General features: G+C 45.4%; 1 protein-coding gene and 1 non-coding gene across 10 annotated transcripts in view; both read left to right on the plus strand.

Moving 5' to 3' along the window:
* Window positions 1–3,541: 3,541 nt before the first annotated feature.
* Window positions 3,542–3,613, plus strand: TRNAE-UUC. The gene has a single exon. It is a non-coding gene; the product is annotated as a tRNA-Glu (tRNA).
* A 1,876-nt stretch (window positions 3,614–5,489) lies between these two features.
* The window catches only part of RBM39 (RNA binding motif protein 39), a 30,579-nt gene continuing 15,250 nt past the window's right edge, over window positions 5,490–20,818 (plus strand). Inside the window, exons 1-7 of one of the 9 annotated variants that reach the window (XR_004360024.1) lie at window positions 5,490–5,672; window positions 8,671–8,733; window positions 10,605–10,654; window positions 13,543–13,737; window positions 19,033–19,098; window positions 19,205–19,258; window positions 20,621–20,738. Coding sequence is in view for 7 of the 9 variants with exons in the window: in XM_032705001.1 (XP_032560892.1) it covers window positions 8,683–8,733; window positions 10,605–10,654; window positions 13,543–13,737; window positions 19,033–19,098; window positions 19,205–19,258; window positions 20,621–20,738 (534 nt within the window). In the remaining 2 variants the exon portion in view is untranslated. Of the gene's footprint in view, window positions 5,673–8,670; window positions 8,734–8,954; window positions 9,028–10,604; window positions 10,659–13,542; window positions 13,738–17,776; window positions 18,138–19,032; window positions 19,099–19,204; window positions 19,259–20,620; window positions 20,739–20,818 lie in introns of those variants that run through there. The other 8 variants (XR_004360025.1, XM_032705001.1, XM_032705007.1 and 5 more) reach the window with 8 other exon arrangements.

Here is a 20,818-nt window from a genome sequence, read left to right on the forward strand (position 1 = left end):
TGAGCTGGGAGACAGCTGCACAGAGCAGAGGACACTTGCTGAGAGGCCTGTGGCCAAGGCTGATGACACGAGACTGAGCTGGCAGCACCACGTGCACCCAAACAGCAGCATGAGCAGCGGTGACACAGCTGTGCTACCTCCTTGAACCTCCCTGCTTCTTCTCCCACCGAGCTGCATGTGCTGCCTGGCCCGTCTGGTTTTGCTGTGGCTGATGTTTGTGCCAGATGATGTAATATTGTTGTAGGTACTTGCCAAGAACCGAGTTTATTGTTTAGCCACAGACAGAACCTGTAATTCCTCAAGTTAATCCTGCAGTCTGATGTTTTTTTCTTACAAGCCTTGGTCAGTTAATTGAATCCCCATTCCCGTGAGTAACCCGAAAGGAAGGTTACACAGTCAGGACTTGAGAGTTAAAGAAAGATGGGGATTTGTGAGAGATCATCTTTGCCATTTCTCACCAGTGCAGAGGCTCTTCTGGGAATACTTCTTGCTGGCCTTGTCTCCTGGGGTGATCATTCAGATATCTAAGATCCCCTCAGGGTGTTTTGCCCAAGTTTTATCAGCTTCATCCCATTATTCCTGTTCTTCTTAACTAATAGGAAAAATTGTTCCATTATGTTGTTTATAGGTGTCCTCAACTGCATGTTGTTATTTCTTACTATATCCTTTCAATAAAATAATACAGATTTCATTTTTTAAAACTCAAACTTAATCCCTTTTGCCCTCAGATATTGTGTTGAGCTCTGCCTGCACACCACCTGCTTACTAATACATCCTGATAACAGAAATCCTATAGTGAGCACATGAAGTGGGTGATTACTCTTTATCTGTTATTCTTTCTCATATAGTCAAGGGTTTGAGGACCAGCCATGTTCCTGCTGAAGTCAGTGGGAACAGCAGCAAGTTCTTTGCTGTACCATGTACCCGCAGGGAGGAGTGAAGTTTCCAAAGCTGTGGTTGCCAGTGTTGCGATGCCGAATGTCCCCGTGTGCTGCACTGTGTCAGGCAAGCTCGGTTCCTCGCAGCATCCAGGAATTCAGCTTTAGGCAAACCCCTTTGAAAGCTGTTCTTTGCTCGTTTTTTAAACATCTTGGAGATCTACTAAGCAGATCAACTCAACAAGCAGGTTCTTGTGTTTTCATGTGAATGCTGTGCACTTGGGCTGGGTGCTGACTGCCTGAACCACGTGCACCTCCTGGGCTCCCTGTGAACAGCTGCTGTCACAGGAGAGAGGAAACACTCGGGATTACACCTGAGCAAAGTCCCCCCGATGCAAACCCCAGGTAATCCCCCACAATGGCACAGCTGCACAAGGCCAAGGTCAGCCCCACCGTGCTTGGGTGGTCTCACGGGGCAGCCCAGGCTCTCAGGCAGCTCATGGGGAGCATGAGCTGAGCTCAGCCTGGAAAGTCAGTCTGCAGGTTGGGGGCGGGATCAGGCAGTGATGGTGACCAGGGTCAGACACAGTCCAGTGACAGGTCCACGGGGACAAGGCAGAGCTGAGGTCAGGCCAGACAGGCAGCCTGCAGGTCAGGGTCAGAAACACCCAGGGCTGGGCATGGGCACTTCAGTGAGAGCACTGGGGACAAGCACACCTCAACACAGCTCAGGTGGGGACTGAGGGCCCAGGGCTGACCTGAAGTGGGGCTCCTGGGCAGGGCTGGGGCGAAAGCCCCAGGAGAGGCTGGCCTTTAAGGGCTTGTTATTGCCCTTGGGGCCCTGAGAACAGCTTCAGGGGCAGATGCTGTAACAGCACGAGCATGGCCAGCTTAAATGAAGCCAAAGTTCTGCCTCCCCCAGGTCCTGATCTCCAGGAGTGGTTGACAAAGGAGACCTTCCCCCTTCCCTTACAAGCAATTCCTGGGCAGAAGTGGGTGTAGGTGCTGCTCCTATTGACATCTCACCAGGGCTTCTGGAAGGAGGAGCATTGCCCAGCACTAAAACTAGAAGACAAGCTGAGGACAGGGAGGTTGGTCCATGGGAGAAGCTCAAATCTTACCACCAGTGGGGTCCAGTCCTTGGGGAGCAAATTGGCCCTTATGTCACAGAGATGGACTACAATCCAAAAAAGCAGGGTCTGTCAGCCAGTCCCTCCCTGTGTCCTTTGCAACTTCATGCAGGCCAGGGGGCTGCAGTTGGGATCCATGTGAGGGAACAGAATCTGCTCAAATCTAGCTTGTGTGGTTACCATCAGATCCATTGGATACCTTGGAACGTATTCAGGATCTTCTTTGCTGGCATACAGACATGGTCTACACCAGCTTCACATTTTGAAGGGTATTTTATTTTTAATTTAACGTTTCGATAGCTCTCTTTAGAGTGCTTTGTAGGCATAGCTTTTTCCTCCTGGTGATACAAACTGTTCTGAGCCATTTTAAAATCTTCATTTTAAAATCTTCTTACAGCCATGTTATCCTTTTAGTTTATTCATTTTTTAACAATCTCTTGGGGGAAGAATTTCTTTGTTGCTGTTGTTCTTTCAATGACACCAGATAGAACACATTATACTCCCTGTTATACATGGCTGTTCTAATAGCACAGTTCTGAATGAAGCCCCTCACACAACTCAGCACTGAACCCAGTTGCTTCTTTTATGTTCTCCAACCAGCTGCTCCAAAAATCAAGCCTTTGTGGTATCTAAAATGTAGCAGACGCACGATATGCTGATGTGACATTTACTCACTCAATATGGGGGTAATTGGAGACTTTTCATAATGATGATGTTTTCTGCCTTGGCAGCCACTCTGATCTCCTAAATATATCACTGTCACCACCGCTGGTTTTAAAGCCTATTCACTACAATAGTCCTAATTCTCCCCTTTGCCTATTTAGGTGTGATTTTTCTACCTACAGAGGTTCAGTGTTACACGTTGGAAGATTAAAATGGTTTAGGCACACTGAGTCCAAGGTTTCTTCAGCATCCAGCATCACTCCTCCACACGCACAACAGAGTCGGTTCTCCCTGCACGTCTGCAGCCGGTGCTGGCAGTGTCCCACCCGCCCCTTGCCTTGTACCAGGCTCTGATAAGGTTGTACCCAGTTAAAACTGGGCAATGCAGTTGTTCTGCCTGCTTTTGTGATTGCTCCAATTTGTACAGGAGCACATTGGTGGCTCTTACTCAGTTTCTGTGCCTTTTCAGGCTGGACTTCATTTGTTCATCCTCCATTAGGCATTTCCTGCTTCTCTGGTTCTGTCAGCCTCCAGCCCCATCTTTTAACTACAAAAGCGAGTGGCCTTGTACCCCCTCCCAACTCCCTGCACACCCACCTCCTGCTCCTGGCCCATGGTACAGGCAGTGAGGGCAAGGGCAGGAAGTGCAGGGGAGAGGTGACACAGGCAGACAGTGCAGGCAGCAGGCAGTGCAGGCAGGCGATGCAGGCAGTGCAGGCAGCAGGCCATGCAGGCAGCAGGCAGTGCAGGCAGGCAGTGCAGACAGGCTGTGCAGGCAGGCAGTGCAAACATCGGGCCGTGCAGGCAGGTGGCGCAGGCAGCGGGCCGTGCAGGCAGCAGGCAGCGCAGCGGCGTAGAAGGAACAAGCGGTCCCACATGGTCTAGCGGTTAGGATTCCTGGTTTTCACCCAGGCGGCCCGGGTTCGACTCCCGGTGTGGGAAAGCTCAAGTCTTTTTCTCTTTCTTTTTTTTTTTTCCATTTCCCCTAATTCCTTTTCTTTTGTTTGCTAACTCTGCCTTTCCCCCCTCGCAGAGCGGGTGACACGGAACAGCTCCCGCCGCCCCGGCCCGCTCAGCGACCGAACGGCCGGGGGCGGGGCAGGGGCAGGGCCGGGGGAGTGCACAGACCCAGCCGTGGCCCGCCTTATCCCCCAGCCCCGGCCGCCCCTCCGGACCGAGCCATCCCACGGACAGGAATGCTCCTGTCGGGAAATGTGTGACCGGGGGATCCCCCTCGGCGCCAGCGGCGGATCCAGCCGAGCGTGGCTGTGTCCAGCAACAGCCTGTGCCCTCCTGCCAGAGCCGGGCTCCACAGGCGAATGGGAGGGGACAAAAGCCTCGGGGAAATCCCCCACCGTGAGCCCGAGCACAAATGCCAGTCACAGGGGAGGGAAGGAGGACACGGAACTGCTCAGAGCGGCCCTGGGGGCTGACTGGGAGCCCCGGGGTGAGGGCGCGGGAACATCCACAGCAAGCCTCCTTTGGCCTGCGGGATGACGGCTAATTTTGTTTACAACCAACCTCCGCAAAAACGATTAGGTCGGGGGAAAAACCCTACTAGAGTAATTCTTTGTTTTTAATTTTTGAACACGTCATTTTTCCTAAATGTTTCAAAGTCAGTTAGTTAAGCACTTCAGCTTAGAAAGACTTGGGCACTCTGGGCTCCAGGACCATTTAGTGCTATTAACATTTCAGGAACTTTGTTAGAAATTACATTAAATGACACAGAAGACCGGGATTTTCATAAAAATTATAATTTCAGGAGGCAAAGTTTGTTTAGAACTTCTCTTTAGTTTGTTTCAGAATTGTAGGACAAAAAAGAAATACGCTACAACCCCCCAGCAACAATTGCTTCTCTCATGCCGCCTCCAGCAGGAAACTCTCTTTATGTTATCTGCACTACCTTGAACAACTGCCCAGAACTTACTGCGCGTTATTTTAAACTCTGGGGGCTCTGCGGGAAACAAAGCGCTGTCGGCAAGACCAGCGGGGTTTGTTTCACAGGCCGTGATTTCGCCAGTTAAACATTCCGGTTCAAGGCTCCGGCGACCTGCAGGGGCTCCAGAGGGCCCCAGAGCGGGGTCACGGACACGGGGAGTCCTGCAGGGGTTGGAGGGGCTGGAAGAGCCGGGACAGGACCCAGGCTGGGCTGGAGCCCCGGAATGGCCTCGCGGGGGGACACGGCCTCTGCAGAGCCGGGGAGGAGACAACAGCCTGTCCCGGGGCTGTGTGTCCCGGGTCTGTCCCGTGTCTGTCTGTCCCGGGGTCTGTGTGTCCCGGGTCTGTGTGTCCCGGGCCTGTGTGTCCCGGGTCTGTCTGTCCCGGGTCTGTCTGTCCCGGGTCTGTCTGTCTCGGGGGCTGTGTGTCCCCGGTCTGTCCCGGGTCTGTCTGTCCCGGGTCTGTCTGTCTCGGGGGCTGTGTGTCCCCGGTCTGTCCCGGGGCTGTCTGTCCCGGGGCTGTCTGTCCTCTGTCTGTCTCTGTACCCCGCCTCCGTCTGCCCCAGGTCCCTCCCGGCCCCAGCCCCGTCCCCGCAGGAGCTCTCGCGAGAGCTCCTGGACGGCCGCGTGATGAGACCACCTGCCCGCCCATGTCTCGCGAGAGGTTGAGCTGCGTCGGCTTCCGGGCGCGACCTCTCGCGAGACGCGGGCACGGGCGCGCGGGGCCGTATGAGCCCGCGAGTCTCGCGAGAGCCCCTGCGCGCAGCGCTAGGCGCCCCCGTGCCAGCGGAGCCGCGAGCGGCCGGGCGCCATTTCGGGAGCAGCCGCAGCGGGGCCGCCCCGGCAGCGCCACCGGTACCGCCACTGCCCGCCACCGCGGCCGAGCCGCCCACGCCGCCCGCCGCCCCGGCGCCGCCCCAGCGCCGCCGTCCGTCCCTGGTTCAGACGCCTGGAGAGGGCGCCTGAGCCCTCGGGCCCATCCCCCACCGCCACCAGCGCAGTGACGCCGGAGCCGCCGCTGCCAGACCGGGGCCCGAGCGAGGATCGCACCGCCCGCGGCGCAGGTAACTACGGGCGGACCCGCGCCCACCGCCGGCCGCGCCGGGCCTGCCCCGCCAGGCGCCGCGCCTGCGCCCCCCCCGCCGCCGTGGCCGCCCCGCACCCGCCGGGCCCGCAGCGCCCGCGGCCCCCGAGCCGCGGCCCGGTGCTGCCGCCCACGTATTCCCGTGCTGCGGCCCTACCCGGCGGTTCCCGGCTCCCCCGGCGCGGCCCTGCCCCGCCCCGGCCCTCCGCGGCGGGAGCGGCCTCGGGGAGCGGCGGGGCCTCGCTCGGCCCCGGCCCCAGGGGTGCGGGGCTGCGGAGGGGCCAGCACTCCCTTTCCGTCCGCCCTAAACTTCCTTGGTGTTTTCCCATGAGACTCCCGTGCAAAACGGTCTGAATTGTTATTTGTTGGGTTTCTAAAGGTAGTAATTTAGAGGACGGACGCTTTTAATTCCTTTTGTGCCATATAGCACAGCAAAAAGATTATTTTTGCTCAGAAATAGAACTAGATCAGTTGCAGTGAATTTCATATCCTTTAAGTTTCCTGTAGATCCACAGAATTTCAAGGGAGGTTCATTCCTTGGTTTTTTTGATACTTTCGGAACGGATTTTTGTTGATTTTTTTTGTTGGTTTGTTTTCGTGATGGTGTTATTTTCTTTTTTCCTTCTGCAGAAATGCCAGGCCTATGTAGGTTTGTTTTTTTTTTTAGGAAGCTGAAAGGCTTTTAGGATAATTATTTTGAGCTTCAGTGTTCAGTGAAAGGTACTTGAAAATTTGTCATGATTTTCTACTCAATTGAAATTAATAAGGGCTTTTATTTGTGATTTTTTTAGAAAGAATATCAACTTTATGTATAGCATCATTATAAGCATTGTATGCATTGCAGGGTTGATAACAGGGCTGTGGTGTGTGGACAGAAGGTACTCTGATAATAACACGGCATTATCTCAGTGGAAGTGTTTTGTGTAGAGTACAAAGGGCACAGATTCCCGGTGTGAGGCCAGAGTGCAGCTCAGGAGATTGTCAGTGGTGGTGGCCAGAAGTCAATGCCAAAGAGAGAATGGGAACGGGGCAGTGGCACAGTGACACTTCTCTCTGTGTGCTTAATTGTCAGCTCGTTGTGGCTCGGGATCACGAGGCACTTCTTTGTTTATGAAAAGCTTTTTCTGTAAACTTTTGTGCTTTTTTTGTTTTGGGTTTTTTGAGCACTGCATGTGCTTTTTTTTTCTTTGTTAAGATCCACAGGCCTGCTGACAGTGAATTCAGTGGCTAAATGCTTTGTGAATGAGGACCTTTGTTTTGAACCTACCGGATGATGGTTCATCCCTCCTCTTTTGGGGGGATGCAGTGATAGTTGTTCCCTCTGTGCTTTTCCACCCCACTCAGGGTTTGATGGTCTGTGTTGCAGCCGATCCTCTGCAGGGTGAAAGATCCCCAAGTGCAGCTGGATGTGTTGCCTGAATTACACATCTGAAAATGTGATTATGGGTGGGAGTTGTCACCAGTGGGAATTCTTTTGTAGAATCCTGGGTTTGGCCTGGAACTTTTTCATGGCCCTTAGTCACACTGATGTACTTACTCATCCCACATACTGGCAGAACAGCAGTGAATTAAGTCACGTGCCTGTATGGAGCTATCTTGAAAAGCTCAGTGTAAATACTCCAGTAAAAAATAAAATTGAGCCATTACACATCAACGAATCACAGAATATTCTGAGTTGGAAGAGACCCACAAAGAGCATCGAGTCCAGCTCTTAAGTGAATGGCCTGTAGGAGGTCAAACCCACACCCTGGGTGTTATTGGCACCCTGCTTTAACGAGCTGAGCTAATGAAGGTGATGATACCTATAAGTGATGGCACTGTATCCCAACAGGTCATAACTTGAAAATGAGGTCAGTGTGCCTCGGTTAAGTAATTGAGTGTGAACTTCCAGTGCTGTGATACTGCTTAAGGATTGTGTTTTATTCTGGATTGTAGTCCTGGGCCGTAGTGGGATGTGCTGCAGCTCTGGGAAAGCATTCTCATTTACGGAGTTAAAAGTGACCATTTTAGAGGATCTTAAAGTGTTGGAGCAGTTTCATTGTTCTGCCCAAGTCTCAGGACAGTGCAGTTCCTGCAACAGTGCCTGGAAACAAGATTCCAGAATTAACCTGTACGTTTAAAAATCCATTTCATTGTTCACATGCAGGGAAATCCTCGCTATTGGGCTGTCTGACCGGGATGTAGAGGACTGGCTGTTTGCGAGTTTAAGAAAGAAAAAGAAGAGAAACTTTACTTAAGAGATTTGAGGAAGTTGAGTGTCTATAATACCAGGAGTCTCGAGGTTCTTAATAGCAGACCTGCATAGGGAGAGGAAATCAAGTGTCAGAGAGATTCAGAGTATAGTGAACATAAAATTACCGTAAGGGGTTGAAGTTGGAAAATAAGAGGAACAGCTGAATCCAAAGAGTTTGTGGTAACTAGTGTCACCTGGTATGGTGGGCCTCTTTTGTCTGAGACAAGTTCCAGCCGGGATGGACCTTGTGTGTGCTATAGTAGCTCCCAGTGCTGGGATCACGACTGTTCCTCTGTGCCCCCCTTACGCGGGAGGCTGCCTTGCTCCAATGGCCTTGGTGTCCACACCCTCAGGTCGGTGCCAGGGCTGGGAGGCTGAGCAGGTTTGTGCGAGTGCTTTGTGTCCTTGGGTCAAGCTGCAGCGCTTCTCAAGACGGCCCCAGCCCTGTGTCCGTGTCTTAACTGCTCTGTGCTCCTTGTTGTGAAGGAATTGGTGGGATCCCTCAGGGGTTCCGCTGGCTCGTGGTGTTCAAGCGCATTTTGTTCTTCACAGCTGTAATTGCTTTGTGCACATTCTTTATCATCTCACTGGGCAAAGCTTCGTTCCGGTTCTCCTTGGAAACACCTACTGAGGCACTGCTCACTGAATTTAAGCCAATGCAGGGATGACCTCTTAAGCAAAAGCTTTTGGAATATTAAGCACAATGATGTTTTCCAACTCAGGTGGATTTTGCTTCTTCTTTTAGGTGCCCTGAAAAATGGCTGATGATATTGATATTGAGGCAATGCTTGAAGCTCCTTACAAGAAGGTGAGAAAAATGTGCCATGAAGTTGTGTTTACCTTAATTTAGCATTATTCATGAAACTACTGCTGAACTGTAAACTAACATCCCTGGAGCCCTCATGATTTATCTTATTGGACATGCATTACATGTAACTTTCAAGTTAATATATACTGTTAATGTAATTATATTGTGCAGTAGTTTCACTTCAGCGTGATGAATAAATGCCCATCTATCTCTCTTTGTAGACTTGCCTAACGATATCTCACCTCTACTCCCATGAATTCACCTTTGATTCCAGTGTGAACTGTCAATCATAAGGTAGTAATTGAGTGACGTATCGCTGTACCGTGGTCCCCTAGGTTAAAAAAAAAATACAACCAAAACAAAACAAAAAACCCACCCAAAAACCAACCAAAGAAAACCAAAACAAAACAGAAAAAAACCCCAAACCAACCCCCCAGACCAAGAATCCTAAAACCTCTCCTCTAAAATGGCCAGGTCTAGTTTGGTATAGCAACAAGGTGAATGCAGTGATTTGGGAAAACAGCAGGGTTCCAAGAATAACCTTTTCACCAGTCCCATGGCAAGTAAATATTTGAACAGTCTGCTCAGTGCAAGAAGAGTGGGACTTGCTTTTAATGCAGAAGCTGCTGGCGGTTAATCTTTCAACAGGGCAGATGAAAATCAATTGCTGAGTGAACGAATTTACGGAAATTCTTGGATCCCTGAGTAGAATGTTCTTAGCAAGTAAAAGACAGTATCACAGTCTGCGGTGTCATTCTAAAATAAGCTCTTGTATTCTTCTGTCCTAGTTGTTTAATTAGGAAATGTCAATTTTTATGTGAAATTTTTATCAATTAGCATAGTGATGTCTACTTAAACCAGCAGCAAATGAATACTGTCTTTTTTTGTTTTCCACCAAATGGTGGTGAAGTATGAACAGTCTGCATGCTTTAGCACTGGTTTTGAAAGAAATGTATATTAACTTTAAGTCGCCTAGGAATTGTACTTTTGATGTAACCAATGTGATTAAACTGTAAAGCCAGTATATAAATTATATAGCAGCTATTGTTAGTCTATTTTGCAGTGTTTATTACAACCGTGTAATGAATTTTGGATGAGCATTTGTAAGTTTTTAAATGTATATTTAGTTTATGTAATATTTAGCAGTTACTTTTACATCTTGAAGAGAAATTTGTAAACTATTATGTTAAAATTCTTGTGTCCTGGCTTAACATGGATATTTTCCATGTGAACAGGTATGGAAATAGGGAATGTTTAGGCTGGACTGGTGGATTATTGATGACTTTCTTGGGAGTCGACGTTACTAAAGCAGTGTGAATCCCTGTTTGCTTCAGGGCGAGATGTGTGACAGAGGTGACATCAAGCTCTTACAACCCTTCAACGAAAATGAGCGAAGATCTCGGGAATGGCATCGGTCACAGGAAATCCATAGGAAATCCATAGTGGCTGGCTGCTAGCACAGCCCCGGGGCTTAGGCAGAGATATAGCCTTGGTACTGATCAGAGGGGCACACAAACACAGACCTCAAACTTCCTCTTACATTTTATAGAAATAACATTTAACCACTTGAGTGCTGAATTCTACAGGATAACTTGCTCTCTAAACCATGTAAGGAAGTATCTACAATTTAATATACACTTTTAAATGATGTAAGTCTTGTATTTTGTAATAGTATGACTTAAATTTAAGCAGCAAAGTGGTTAAACATGCCTACCTAAATATTCTAAAGCTTTCCAAATTAAACTGTAAACAAGTAATTTAGTATTAAAATTTTTGTTTTTTTATTTTCTTATTCCTATTCCCATTACCCTTTGACCACTTGAAATGTTTCCACTTCGTCCTCACGATGTTCTTCTATCAACCCTGCTTAGGATGAGAACAAATTGAGCAGTGCCAATGGCCACGAAGAGCGCAGCAAGAAGTGAGTGTTGTTTCAGTTCTGTACTTTTGGGGAGAGGCTGCTGAGTTTTGTGAACCTGAGAATGCACGTCAGTAGTATTTATGGAGCTAAAATAACAAAGCTTGATATTTGCAGTTGCAGCAATTAGGAAGTCTTTTATTTACAAATGTAGTTAAAACCCTCGCAGCTGATGTCATCAAAGTTGTGGAAACATTTAATTAGCATCAGATAGAAATACAGACTTTGTATGTTCAGCATGTTTAATTTTTTTTTGTTGTTACTTTAGTTACGCGATGGATTTTGCATTTTAAAAGTGTATTTGTTGTAGAATTTATTGTAGAATGTGATTTGGAGCAGTGCAAAGCATTTAAAGATACCAGTGCTTTCTTGAAAAGGTTTAGCGTGTTGAATTCCCTCCCTCTATTCTCTGCATCCCCACCTTTGAAAACTTTTTTGAAAAACAAGAGTACAAGCCCACCTTCTTCAGCAAGCATAATTCCAGAATCTGAACACCTTCTGATGCCCCAAGCAGTCTGGAATGAAACCAGGAATTCGAGGAAAAATGCCTTACGTAAGAGTCTCTTAAATACCCCAAATAAACAGAAGGTTTTTAAGTCTGTAAAATAAATTCTGTACCTTACAAGTGTCATTTGGTGATGAGGTAATTGATGTAAAAAGACAAATTTTTAGATTGATATTTGACTAAGCAGAAAGCAGTGCATTTTTGTAATACACAGCTATCTTAAGAAGTCAGCATGTGTGCTGTTGTCACCTTCTGAAATCATACAGATGACATGCTGAAGGGATCCAAAGAAAGTTTTATCCCAGGTGTGTGAATATTTGGGGAATTGTAAGTCCAATTCCAAGGTCAGGCTTTAGTTGTAATCAAATAATTTAAAATCGATTATACCTTATATCTGTGTTCTAAATAGTACTGTGAACATCCTTCTCATGCTAAATCCCAAGACCTCTAAAACTCCAGCAAAAGCAGCTGCTCCCAATATTTTTAAGCCCTAGAAGTTCATTTTGATAGAGCCGCTGTTCCACATAATCTTTAAAGAACGAACTGCACTCTTTTGTTTGTGACTCATGACAGTGTTCTCTCTTGCTGAAGACAAAGGTGTATTTAGGCTTTGCAAGACTTCTTGCTGTGCTTTAAATCAATTAAATTCTATGCAGATGGTATTCTGTATCTGCTTCAGTTGGGCAAATGCTGAAATAAGATTCAAACTGTCAAGAAAATCCACAGCAAAAATCAGCAAGTTAAAAAAACAACTGCAGGTTTCAGTAATTGTCAAATGATATTAAATGTCCATGTTAGTAATGGGAAGGATTAAGAATCTGCATACTTCCTGGATGTCTGTACTGTATGTCCGGGTCAGTCCTGGTTTGGAGGCACAGTGTGGGTCTGGGCTCTTGGCAGTCTTTGCCCGCACAGGGGGTTCAGCTCCCTGTCTGATAGGGAGCGGCTGCAGTTACCACTTACTGGTTCTGGCCAGGATAGTGAGCTACAGGGAGGATTTTTCAGAGCTGTTATGATGGTGTTTTAGGGTTAACTTGGGGAAATGTTGGTAAATGATGGGTCCTAGAGAGGAGGGACACTGCGTGCCTGACCATCCCAAACTGCATTACAGCAGGAAGTGTGGGTCAGTGACACTGATAACACCACCCAGAAATACAGAACTACTGGAGGTTGTGAGACTTCTGATTATCAGGGTTTCATGCAGCAGCTTCTCTGTCCTTACAAAAATATTAGAGAAACTGGTGGAAAAAATGAAATATTCCAGTGTTTAAAACCTAATCACAAAATGTTTGTCTTCAGAGACAAATACTAAGATAGTCTTCCTAGGTGGAGATTGGAGAGCAAAAGCTGCTAGTGATGATTAGGCTTAGTTAGATGTGGCAAGTGAGAGACTTTTTACTTTAGGAATGGAAACTAACTAGAAGTCTCATTTTCTTCATGGCCATAGAAAATAACAGTAATGACCCTTTTGTAATCCACATGCCCTTTTTAAAAAGTTTTTGGGTGTATGAGTGACCACTTTGAAAAGACATGGTGTATGCAATCAGAAGGCCCAAAAGGAGGAAGAGGAAAAATCGAGGAACAAAGGACGTTTCAAACTTCAAAAGTTTAGCAGCAAAATTGATTATTTTGCTGTCTTAAGTAATGGCTTGAGCATCTGTTTACCGCGTGTTTTATGTATGCACACGTATATATTTTAAAAACTAGGGGACTGTAAGCTTTGATGGTCTGAGACTGAGATAGAGGGGAAAAAATTTGCAAATAGTGCAAATTACAAGAATGGAACAGTTGCTCACTGGTTTTCAGATATGAGGTATAGTTGACTTACAGATCTTAAAAGATTAGATTTTCTAAGTAAATGGTTAAAGCTACGAAGATCTGCAGTTTGGCCCAAACCTGTGACAAGCACAGACTTAAAAAAGCAAGTGGCTTATGAGCAGGAGTAGCAAGTAGGGAAGAAAAACTCTTCAGCAGTGTGCTGAATGACTTGCGTCTTTCTATTTTGGTTGTTTTACTTTACTGTAAAAGTATAATTTGATCTTAGAATCTTGATACCGTGTTTAAAGTGTGGTTGAAAGCCACATGAAGTACTGCAGCTGGTATGTAGTAGATCCAACGCAGGAAATGTTTTTTTAGTCCTTTTACTCTTCTGGAAGCATTCTCTAGCAATTATGAAATTTAAAATAAAGCTGTGTTGTTGTGGACTTCATAGTGATAGAAGATTGCTGGCATGCTTAACCACCCACTTAACAAAAAAAAAATATAAATATTAACAGGTGGAAACTTCTCCTGTCAATGTCTTTGACATCAGGTTGGGGGAACTGTGGGATTTGGAGTAAATAACACTGAGCTATGGGCGTAACCAAAGTTGTGGTTTTTTTCTCAGGAGAAAAAAGAGCAAGAGCCGAAGTCGAAGCCATGACAGAAAGAGAAGCAGGAGTAAGGAACGCAAACGGAGCCGAGACCGGGAGCGGAAAAAGAGCAGGAGCCGGGAAAGGAAACGGAGCAGAAGCAAAGAACGCAGACGCAGCCGGTCCAGGAGCAGAGACCGCAGATTCAGAGGCCGCTACAGGAGCCCCTAGTAGGTTATTTGTGTTGAGGTACATGGGTGCTGCTTCAGTGGTGTGATGGGGAAGCCTCAAGTTTCACTTTCTGCTTTCTAAATGGGTCACTAATAATCTCAGAGGGTGAGAGGTTGAGTTTGAAGAATGTCAATAAATACAGCATGGAAAAGAGGAGGACAGTAACATATCCCCCTTCTGCTGGTTTTCATTCTGAGCCAAAATGAAAGATGTAAAAGCAATGAAAGAATGTGTACAGCTGACTGGAAAACCAAATTTATCACAAAATCAAAGTAACAAGCAAGTTCCCTACTTGTCCAAACTGCCTTCAGTATAAAACTTGACAGCTTAGCTGTCAAAAAGTGAATAGTAGTCTGTGACTTTGCTTACAAACTCATAAACCCTTGTTTTTGTATTACTGAAGATTTTTACGATCTTGCTGCTCTTAAACACTTTACTCCATAAATGCCATGTTTATGCATCCAAACTGGAAGCATCTTGTCTTCGGAATGCCTATGCATTGCATATTTGCCCTGCTTTTTGTCAGACTTGTCTAGAAGCTGTGAAAGAACTCTTTGATCCTCTCAGATATTTAGTTTGACAGAACCTCTGCTGTAAGTAGTTCCTGACAGTTGTAAATCAATTCTCAAAAGACATTTTTTTCATCAGTATTTGTTTCTGATGGTTTGTATTCCTGCTCTCCCCTTTGCTTCCTGTTGCCTCTTTGCAGAAAACCAGTGAGAACTGGTGTATATGGTTGACTGTAGTTAATAACCTGAGGCTGCTCCTTGTGTCTGCTGTTTTCCAGGCCTCCTCTCAGCTGTTACCAAGTCTGGGAATGCAAGGTCCCGTAAAAAGCAGGCAATTGAAAAGGATGTATTTTTTAAACCATAACATGTAATGTCATCCCTGATGAAGATATCTCTCAAGGTGTTTGAGCAGACAGTGTTTACCTTCTGATAAATTGCAGGCTTGCACAGTTTTAATACATGAATGTTTTTCTTGGCTATGTCCCAATCCAGGGAACGCATTCTCTTTTGTACTCTTGGAATGCAAACAAAACTACCTGAGGTCTCAGAGTCTCAGTTTGTGCAAAGTCACCTGGATTTGGGCATTCTGATAATGAGAACTTACTGCAGCTCCTGGCTCTGCTGAGGTGCAGTGGCATCCTGTACACCTGGGGGTCACAGAGCTTGTCATCCCCGCTTGTCTCCAGTGAGCTTGTCTCCAGTGCCAGGCCAGGCAGAGCCTCTGTGCGCTGCTCTGGGCTTCAGCTCTGAAGATTTCAGCAGTGCACAGTTGGCTCGTTTTCCTACAACTCTTTGGCACCTGTAAGGTTACAGTAGCTGGTTGGGTTGTGCCGGTGCCACAGTTGTGGCTCAAGACACAGAGGACCTTGATCCAAAACTTGAGCCTTCCATGTGTGAGCCTGACAGCCTCCCCTCCAGTGCGGTGGTGCAGGGGGAGGACGTCCTTCGTCTCTTCACGTAGTTGGGAGTTGCTGCATTTTCCCAACTGCATCGGAGAGTTTTGTTCTTTGGTATTTTGTTGTCACTGGGTGAGAAGGTTCTTCAGCTGGAGAAATTTGGAAGTTCCAGTGTTCTAGTCTTCCAAAATAATTTCCTCAAGTAGAGATTGAAAGTGCAATAAGCCATACCTGTTTTAGGGCATTGAGATACGTTATACCACAAAGGTAAGTGATTGTGAGGGTTCTTTTTCCCTATTCTGACACTTCTGTAGCTGTTCTGGGTGATTTCTCTGGAAAGACAGTGAACAAGAAGCTGAGATGGTCTGGTATGCCCTGAGGATACATGGTTGTGCTTATTCATTTGGTAGTTCTGCTGCAGTTGCCAGATTGTTGCTTTCATTTAACCAAGTAGAATTTTAGTGTTTGAAATGGTTTAGTGGAAGACTGGTAACAGGGCAGGCACATGTATCCCAGAGGGATTGGTGTTGACTGTTGGCAGTCAGCAAGCAGTCTGCTGTCAATCACATAGTAGATGGGTACTATTGGAGCAATACATATGCTAATGTGATTCCCAAATTCTAGTTTTGTCTCAAAAAGTGTGAAAGAGGAGGGCCTCAGAAGATACCAGAGTGGAGAGCTCTTAATTTCCTGTTTGGTACTCTTCAAATGCAGAGACTCACCTTTAAATCTGTATAACAGACACTGACTTTCAGGGAGACAGGAGTTTTGGAGATGAAGCCTCCTGCACCACTGGCTGCCTTCCAATCAGATAACTTTGGATCACCAGAACTGGTGCTTTCATTTGAAGAAATTGTCTCTGTATCAGTGCCATCAGCTCAGCATTTCAAAAGTAACTGCCAGAGTACTCTTGCTGGCTGGGGCAGCATCTAGATCAAAATGCATTATGGTTTCTGTTTTATCTTATTTGTTACTCTTTCTCCTTGTGATCTTTCTCATTTGCTTTATAAAGGCTCCTTTTCAAGCTGATGCCTGTAAACTGAGATGTTTTTGCTGCTGGAGCAGTTAAGAGACATCTCAGCAACAGTGAGAAGAAAAAGTCTAGTATGGAGAAGAGAGTACCACAGAGAACCTGAAACCTTAGAGTTTGTTACTTAAGCTTTAGAAAGTGGTTAAATGCTTCAGCTTTTTAAAATGGGATGACTGGCTTGCATTGCTTAATGTTGACAGGGTTTTTTTCTAATGTTATTCTCACATATGTTGTTCTGTAAGTGTTTTACAGCTACATTATTAGGTCTCTTAGTAGAAAGAACTTGACTGGGTATTCTTGCTTAGACATCTGTCTGGCAAATCCCAGACACTGCTAATGTACAATAGAAGTCACTTAGACTATCCTGTTTCTGTTCTGAAACCAAGAATTTGGACAAAGCTGTCGGGAAAACAGATGTATTACATGAGGACTGAAAGTTCATCATGATGCCCCTGGACTTTATTAGTCAAAATTTGCCTTGTCCAACACTGTTTTGTTGGAGTCTTGAGTAAGAATTAGCAGGTAAGAGCTGATAATTTGCTGGCTGTCTTCTGACCTGACTGTTGTTGTTGGGCCGTGTGGCATCACACAGGTTTGGGAAGGCATGTCCCTATGGACTGAGGGCCTTTGGCTTATGGACAAGGGGACTCCTAGACATAAAGATGAATTGCTTGTGACATGGTACTGCCTTGCGTGACAGCAGGAGCTGGGCAGCAGCTGTAGGGGCCATAGGAGCGAAGCAGCTTTCCCTGAGATCTACAGCTTTACAAGCAGGTCTCCTTAGAAAAACAAAGAGAAGTGCATCCTGCAGAATACTGCTGGAAAGGGATCTTGAGAAGGTAACTTGGACTGTCACCTTGCCCCAGGCAACTTTCTGCTCAGTCTGGGATGGCTTTAGGTCACTGGGGTTTGTCAGTGTTTCATGGAATCATGTAAATAAGGTACTACTAATCAAGAGTGAAAATGGAAAAGAGATCTTTGGAGTTGTGGTGGGTTGTGTGTTTTTCCGCCCCCCTTTTTTCCTCTTCTCTCCCTCCCCCTTGGGAAGCTGTGCATGTATTTGAAAACTGTTACTGTGTTACTTATCAATTGTTTGTGTTTTGGGAATTCTTTTCATTAGATTTAGGCAAACAATTAAAACATTTCTTTCACCATTTCCTTAAAACCTCATAATTATTTACTACTGTTTAGTTGGTCTGTGTGTTAGTATTCTGGAACTACTGTAATTGGTGTGTCTGGCTGCATTTGAGTTGAACTGGAGAACACCACGTTCTATATCGGGAGGTGTGAAGGTGCAGGGCAGTCCCATGTTTGGTAAGAAGTTGGCCTCTGGAATCAGTACCAGCATTTCCAGGTGCAGCTTTCAGCAGTTTCTCAGATACTGGAGAACCTGAATGGATGCTCTGAGCAGTCATTTGTCTGGACTTGAGTAGGAAATGGAGTAATTTATCCTAGGCAGAAAAAGTCTGGGTTTGATCAATAGCGATCTCATCTCAACACGTGCCTGTGTTTTATGTCTTATTTTCTCTGTTCTTAATAAGTAGTTTCTAAATGGTCTTTTTTCTTTATTTTTTTTTCCAGTGTTGTACAGGGCCATATTTCCCTTGCTTTAACCTGGCCAGCACGGTTTTGGATCTTGGCCCACTACTTCCACCTGTGTCATGACATGTTTAAAAATGGGCATCCTCCTCCTTGCTGTGGATGCTGAGTTTAACTATAAGCATTACTGCTCCACTGAGGAGCAAGAAGATGTTTTTCAGACAAATTGCCTGGCCAAATGGATTTAGTGGAAGACTTCCTAATGTCTTCAGCCCGCCGTGTCTTTCAGGGTGTTTCACATCAAATTGTAGCTACAACAGAAAGAATCAATTGTGTGCAGATGGAAAGCCAAAGCCCCAGTGCACAGAATTCAGTCTGTGCAGCAGTGCCTCTGCTTGGTGGAGATACAGGAAGAATGTTAACAGGTGTTGTTCTTTGCCTTGTATCTACCAGGACATCGAGTTCAGGGAGAATACGATGGGATGAGTCCTACTGCCCGTGTCACAGGCTGTCCCCATGTGCCATGTTACCTAGTGAAGACTGTCTTTAACATGGAAGTAAAGGGCAGGTTACAGTTTGTTCTAACAGACTCTGTGAAGCCCGGAGAACTAAAATTAGATTCAGCCAAGAGGTTGGATTCCTTCTGTGGCTCCACGTCTATATATAGGGCTAACTGCTGGGTTCACTGCTTCTGTGGTTTGGTGGCCATTAAGAACTTTAGGAAGCTTCATTGGCATATTTGTAGCACTTCAGTGGGGAGAACTGAGACAACATTAGTGAATGTGTCCCTTACAGATGTCTGCAGGGAACTACTTTGGTTTCTTCTTGCACCTTAAATTTCATGAAACTTTTGATTTTAAAACGTTACACTTGAGCAAGTAATCCTGCCAGCATCACTTTGCACACAGCTCTGGGGCTGAGCTCCAGGCCATGAAGATCATGCTTTGCAATCATCAGTACATAGAACTTGATGTGGACACAAAAACATGTGAAAATGGTTACAACTCTTAACTGTAGCTCAGAATAGTTTGCACGTACAAATGTGCTGTGTGTGGCTGGCTCATAATTCACTTCCTGGAGTCCTGCATATTCTGGGGTTTTGGGATGCAGGTGAAGCTGAGAGGGGAGCATATTCTGTGCCTTATGGTCTGGAGTGCTGCATGTGTTGATATCCTGTTGATAATATTATGCATGCATTGGGTGCTGTTGACCAGTTCAGGTGCAAGGGTGGGTGAGCACTTGCAGTATAATGTGAGTACAAAAAGGAAATCCTGAATTTTGGTACTCAGGTGAGTAATTCTGTCTTTTCTTTTGTTGTAGTTCTGGTCCAAAATTCAACAGTGCCATCAGAGGGAAGATTGGTCTGCCTCACAGCATCAAATTAAGGTTTCTGACTTTTTTCTACTTTTTATTATATCGTTAGTAGATTTTGGTTAAAATCAGTGGTGTATTTGAAGGTTTTCTTCTAATGTTGTTTCTTCTTTCTTTTTAGCAGACGTCGCTCCAGGAGCAAAAGTCCCTTCAGAAAAGACAAGAGCCCTGTTAGGTACGACTAGGTACACCAACATATGTTGGGTGGTTTTTTGTCCTATTGAAGTTGGGAAAGTGAGGGTGAAATAATGCATGCTCTCCAGCTTCTACTCAAAAGTGATGCTGAAATTCATTTAAAAAGCCAGGGAGAGGAGAGCATTGTTAATATGTTGCCTTCTTCCCACGTCATAAACAGTTGTAAATAACATCAGTTTGCAAAAGAAGCTTTGCTTTGGTTTTTTGCATTTGTGTTCTCAATCTTTTACCCGTTAATTGTAAATTGAATTAGCTTTTGTGCTAAACTGTGCTTAATAATATAAAGAATGGAAAAGTACAAATACTTCTCTTTGCTTTTCAGTATTTATTCACGGTAATTGTAGAGAGGCTGGATACCTTTGAAATGCAGGAGCTGCTTATCCATTCTCAGGCTTCTCATTTAAGGGAATTAGATTTAGATAGCTGCTAATGAGATTGTTCTCTTACATTAATGCAGTTAAATTTAACCAGTCTTGTTTTGTTTTTTAATGACTAGCAAACTCTTACTGAGATAATTCAGTGTAAATTTTTCTTTTGTATTCTCAGTGATTAATATCTATATAATTATATTAATATAAATATGTACTCCATGACTGAAAACTCAGTCCAGGATCCAGCATGCTAGTTCTGTCCTGTACTTGACTACAAGTCAGATTTTTTTTTTTTTTTTTAGATTTGAAGCTTCAACACCTTAGAAATGGTGTATCTAATTTCAGATAGTGGTTCAGTATTGAAATAAAATTATTCTAGTGCTTCTGGTGTCAAGGATCAGAGTAATTATTCACTATTCTTAATTTTTTTATGAGTTAACAAGCTGAAACTCTGAGGACTGGGAATTCCATTTACATGGATGTCAGTATTGTTTATGCAGTGGCTGCAGTGACTCTGAAGTGACTGGGTAGATGCCAGATGTGAGTTTGCAAAGCCTGGTTGGCACTACTTGTCTGAGAGTTTGGACAGCCAGTCTGTGCCAGTTCACCCTGCTGGCCTTTGTATCCTCGTCCTCTCATCTCATCTTCGTGACTGTGAGCTCCACAGTGGTCCTGGTACCATTTCTGGACAGCAGCAAAATGCCATCTCTGATTAGTTTGGGCCTCTGGAGGTAAAATAGAAGTTTTCAGTGCTCGCAGTTGAAACAGGATATTCAGTCATGTTATACAAGTAAATAGATTATCATATTAATATTAGGTACTCACTTCTTAACCCTGCCTTTTTTTAAATACAGCAGGTGTGTTTTTCACTATTAGACTGGGAAATACTGATTATTTAGTGTTTCATATGCAGTCCAGAGATGAGTTAGCTTAATTCAGTTTATTTTTTAACTGAACTTTTCTCTTTCCAGAGAACCTATTGATAATCTTACCCCCGAAGAGAGGGATGCTCGAACAGTATTCTGCATGCAGTTGGCTGCAAGAATTCGACCAAGAGACCTGGAAGAATTTTTCTCTACAGTAGGGAAGGTAATTAATAGGGAAATTAAAATGAATCTGACTACTGCCTCAAGCTGTCCCAGTAGAACTTAAGTACAGGATTGATATTT

Source organism: Chiroxiphia lanceolata, chromosome 17 (genome assembly GCF_009829145.1).
Source record: "Chiroxiphia lanceolata isolate bChiLan1 chromosome 17, bChiLan1.pri, whole genome shotgun sequence".
Lineage (NCBI taxonomy): Eukaryota > Metazoa > Chordata > Aves > Passeriformes > Pipridae > Chiroxiphia > Chiroxiphia lanceolata.